The 4,630-nt window shown below is 67.2% G+C and overlaps 1 protein-coding gene across 1 annotated transcript in view; it reads left to right on the top strand.

Annotated features, from left to right (window-relative positions):
* Positions 1-3,935, top strand: part of SHMT2 (serine hydroxymethyltransferase 2) — a 6,152-nt gene extending 2,217 nt beyond the window's left edge. Inside the window, exons 2-12 of the mRNA XM_026078265.1 lie at positions 115-309; positions 400-479; positions 703-903; positions 1,011-1,092; positions 1,387-1,509; positions 1,656-1,795; positions 2,091-2,256; positions 2,332-2,431; positions 2,779-2,934; positions 3,183-3,290; positions 3,496-3,935. Coding sequence (XP_025934050.1) covers positions 115-309; positions 400-479; positions 703-903; positions 1,011-1,092; positions 1,387-1,509; positions 1,656-1,795; positions 2,091-2,256; positions 2,332-2,431; positions 2,779-2,934; positions 3,183-3,290; positions 3,496-3,623 — 1,479 coding nt within the window. The 3' untranslated portion in view covers positions 3,624-3,935. The remainder of the gene's footprint in view (positions 1-114; positions 310-399; positions 480-702; positions 904-1,010; positions 1,093-1,386; positions 1,510-1,655; positions 1,796-2,090; positions 2,257-2,331; positions 2,432-2,778; positions 2,935-3,182; positions 3,291-3,495) is intronic.
* The last annotated feature ends 695 nt before the right edge of the window (positions 3,936-4,630 follow it).

Here is a 4,630-nt window from a genome sequence, read left to right as displayed (position 1 = left end):
GGGGGCCTCGGGCAGGCCAGGCAGCTGGTGTGTGGGGCCGGGTCGCCTGGGCCCTGCCCTCCGCCTCGGGGGCGGCAGGGTGGCGCAGCCGCCGAGCGCTCCTCTCCCGGGCAGGTCCTGCCGCGATGCGGCCCGGCGGGCGCTGGCTGCCTGCGGGCACAGCACAGCCCTGCCGCCGCCGCCGCCGCCAGGAGCGCACCTGGCTGGACGGGGCAGGAGAGCCTGGCGGAGAGCGACCCCGAGATGTGGGCCCTGGTCCGGAAGGAGAAGGAACGGCAGTGCCGGGGGCTGGAGCTCATCGCCTCTGAGGTGGGACGTGGGGCACGTCTGCAGTGCTGGGGGGAGCCCTGCTGCAGCGGGGCTCCGTGTGCCCCGTCTGACCCCCCCCTTTTTCCCCAGAATTTCTGCAGCCGGGCGGCGCTGGAAGCCCTGGGCTCCTGCCTCAACAACAAGTACTCGGAGGGGTACCCCGGCAAGAGGTAACGGTGGGGCGGGAGGCAGTGGCGGGGCGGCATCTAGGGTGGCATCGGCACCCGCTGGCAGCCTGGGCCCAGCTCCATCCAAGACGGAGGGCAGCCGCGGGGCGCTAGGGCTGTTTCGGAGGGGGAAGCCCCCTGCACCGTGCCGCCCGCGGGGCTGCGGGAGAGGTCGCGGAGCTCCCCGGGCGCAGGGCGCCCCACCACCAGCTTCTTTCTCCTGCAGGTACTACGGGGGAGCCGAGGTGGTGGACCAGATCGAGCTGCTGTGCGAGCAGCGGGCTCTGGAGGCCTTCGACCTGGACCCGGCCCGCTGGGGCGTGAACGTTCAGCCCTACTCGGGCTCGCCGGCCAACTTCGCTGCCTACACAGCCCTGCTGCAGCCCCACGACCGCCTCATGGGGCTGGACCTGCCCGACGGGGGCCAGTGCGTGCATGCGCGCATGGGGCAGCCTGGGGGCTGCTGCCCTTTGGGGGTGGGGGCCCGCTCCCGGCGCCCGGTCTGACCCCGCGTATCCCTCTGTTCCTCCACAGCCTAACGCACGGGTACATGTCTGACATCAAGAGGATCTCGGCCACGTCCATCTTCTTCGAGTCGATGCCCTACAAACTTGATGTGAGTGGAGGGGGGCCGATTCCCGAGGGAGAGGGGGCATCTCCTGGCAGAACCCCCTGTCTCAGCAGGGCCTCTGGGGTGCCCCAGTGCAGGCACTGCCACTCCGCCATCTCCTCTGCCTTCTCTCCCACCCGCTTTGTGCCAACCGTATCCGTGTGTCGCGGGATGCGGGGGGATGCTGGTGGTTGAGCCCTGCTGGTGCCCCAAACGCGCTGTACTCCGAGCCGGGTGGTCAGGAGGTGTCTGTGCCCCGGCAGCTGCCAGCTCTGATGTCCGTCTGTCTGTCCCTCGCAGCCAGCCACGGGGCTGATCGACTACGACCAGCTGGAGAAGACGGCGCGGCTCTTCCGTCCTCGTCTCCTCATCGCCGGCACCAGCGCGTACGCCCGCCTCATTGACTATGCTCGCATGAAGAAGGTAGAGGGGAGCGAGCCTCTCCCCCAGCTCTGTCCTGGGGGGCCGGGGAACCCGTGGCTGGTGCGAGGCCGGTCACACCCTGCCCTTGGCTTTGGGTTGGAGGGACAGGGAGGGTTTGTGACTCCCTGGTGCCCCGGGTCCCCCAGGTGTGCGAGGAGGTGAAGGCCTACCTGCTGGCCGACATGGCACACATCAGTGGGCTGGTTGCAGCCAAGGTCATTCCTTCGCCCTTCGAATACGCCGACTTGGTCACTAGCACCACCCACAAGACCCTGCGCGGCGCCAGGTGAGAATGTGTCCCGCCTCCCTCTCCGGGCGGGAAGATGCCTGTTCCCAGGCAGGGGGTTTGCAGGGATGGGGGCTGCAGAAGCAGTGCTTTTATTTCATGCGCTGGCTGGGGGGCAGACCCCCAACCCAGAGCTGGAACAGGAGGGATAACGCCCCTGCGAGTCCCAGAGGAGGGCTGGTAGCTGTCTAGGTCACTGCTCCTTGGAGGGGCTGAGTCCTCTGCCGTGGGTTCCGCAGGGGTTCGGCAGGCACGTGGGTGGGACAGCGCCTGTGAACTCTCTCTTTGCCAACAGGTCGGGACTGATCTTCTATCGCAAGGGCGTGCGCTCCGTAGACAAGAAGACGGGCAAAGAGACGCACTATGACCTGGAGGACAGGATCAACTTTGCTGTCTTCCCCTCCCTGCAAGGGGGACCGCACAACCACACCATTGCTGCTGTGGCGGTGGCCCTCAAGCAGGTGTGTGTAGGGGGCCCTGGGCTCGGGGCTGCGAGGCGATGTGGGTCCCCTCGTTGACATGGTCTGTCCCCCCAGGCCAGCTCACCTGCTTTCCGCCAGTACTGCCAGCAGGTGCTGAAGAACGCCAAAGCCATGGCACAGGCCCTGCTCCAACGTGGGTACACGCTGGTATCAGGTAATTCCTCCTTCCATGGTGCTTTTGGGGATGAGGAGGGACAAGGCTGCGATAGGTCACAAGTGGCACAACTTAGCCTCGGCCCGCTAGCCAGCAGTGGGAAGAGCGTGTGTGCGTTGGGTGGGAGGGGGCAGCACTGGCAGGAGTGGCCTTGTGGGGCTGGAGTGGGGGGGACTGAAAGCAGGGCCAGGAGAACAGGGCTTGGGAGCTGGCGTGGGGAAGGCGTGGGGAGGGAGCTCTGCGAGCCAGCGCTGGGGGCTCGGCGTTGGCAGGGAGGACAGGTGCGTTGCTGGAGGGGCCGCGTGGGGCTGGGCGTCCCTGACCCGTTTCCTTTTGCCGCTCCCCAGGTGGGACCGACAACCACCTGGTGCTGGTGGACCTGCGGCCCAAGGGCATTGATGGAGCACGGGCTGAGCGAGTGCTGGAGCTCGTCTCCATAACAGCCAACAAGAACACGTGTCCTGGGGACAAAAGCGCCCTCACGCCAGGGGGGCTGCGTCTAGGTGCGGGCCCTGCTCTGGGGAGGGTCTTCCCACCTCTATCCAGCACTTTCCCTGGGGAGGGTTCCCTGGGCTCTCACTTTGGGATATTCCCCCTCAGTTTCACCTCTACCTCCGAGGGCTCCGTGTGGGAATTTGGAGCCGGTTTCTGGCTCGGAGAGGGGGCGTGGGACTCCACGTGGCCCGGGATGTCGGGTTTGCATTCTGCTCCCAGTGCAGCTCCCCAGCCCTGACAGGGTCTGTGTCCCCAGGTGCCCCTGCACTGACTTCCCGCCACTTCCAGGAGGGCGATTTCCAGAAGGTGGTTGCTTTCATCGACGAGGGCATAGCTCTGGCTCTGGATGTCAAGAGCAAAACCAGTGAGTGAGCCGGGGGCTGTGGTGTCCCTGGCAAGAAGGGGTGAGCTGGCACCTCTCCCGTCAGGGGGCTGGGGCTGCACCCCTAGGCTTGCGCCAGCCTGCCACCCCCTCTGGGGCTGGAGCCAGGACAGGGATGGGGTGGGATGGACCTGGGACACTTCCCCCTGCCGTTCTCACCTGCTCTCGCTTCCCCCCCACCCACCAGGCAAGCTCCAGGACTTCAGGACCTTCCTGCTGCAGGATGCTGAGACCCAGCGCCGCTTGGCGGACCTGCGCCAACGGGTGGAGACCTTTGCACGTGCCTTCCCCATGCCTGGCTTCAGTGATCACTGAGTGGGGGGGTTCTCACCACCCCCCCCCCCTTCAGGCCTGGACTACCTGGGGACAAGGGGAGCATCAAAAACACCCTGGGGCTTCCCCCTCCCCTCACTCCCCCACCAGCCCCTTTGGGTTTGGGCACTTCTTCCCCCTGCGGTGGGGGAAGCTCGGGGCGGGGGTCCCACCCCCCCGTCCTCGGTGTTCAGGTTTGGAGACCAAGCCCCCACCAGCTGGGGGAGGGACCATTCCTCTTGCCATCCGTGTCCCTTCTCTAAGGAAGCCTTACCCTTTCCTCTGGAGTGAGGGTTGCTAATAAAACTGGGGCCAGAGCATGGCTGTGGAGGTGTGTGGGGGGCCGAGCCTGGCTCGGGACGGTCAGTGACAGGCAGAGGGAGAGGGGACAGTGTCCCCAGGGCTGGGGCAGCACCGGGCCAGCCTGGGGGCCTGATCGCCCGGAGCTGTGCCCTCGTCCCCTGCTGAGCTCCGGCCAGGGTACCGCAGGGTGGAGGCAGAGCCTGGATGCCTGCAATTCCCTTGCCCCTCCTGGGAATGGGGGGTGACCCCTTCCTTGCCTCAGTTTCCCCATCCCCTCTCTTCTAACTCCGTGCTTCACCCAGTAGGCTGTGAGGGGAGTGGGGAATTGGGGGGGGGGGGGTTGAACTGAGCCCCCAAGGCAGGCAGATGCACAGGAGGGATGGCAGGGGCAACGTGCTGTGCTGCGGGGGCATCTGGGCGCTCCCGCCACCCGCCCCGCAGCATGCGGCCAGGCTGCAGGCGGTGCCGGCCCGGCAGCCGCCTGCTCCCAGACACGTCCCGCTGCCCGGTGCCATCTGTGCTGCAGCTCCTGGCTGCGGATTCGCCCCTCGGCCTCGGCCAAAGCAAACAGCACCAGGTTTCCCCCCCCCGCCCGCCGCCCGCCGCCCCGGCCAGGTCCCTGCCCCACGGCACGTAACCCTGGGAGCGGAGCAGGGGCTGCCCTGCGTGCAGCACGTGCGTGTGCATCCACCGGCACCTGCCCTCCT

The sequence above is a fragment of the Apteryx rowi genome, unplaced genomic scaffold (genome assembly GCF_003343035.1).
Source record: "Apteryx rowi isolate R43461 unplaced genomic scaffold, aptRow1 scaffold_475, whole genome shotgun sequence".
In the NCBI taxonomy this organism is placed as follows: Eukaryota; Metazoa; Chordata; class Aves; order Apterygiformes; family Apterygidae; genus Apteryx; species Apteryx rowi.
Note: the sequence above shows the minus strand (reverse complement) of the source record. Positions and strands in the feature narration are given on the sequence as shown.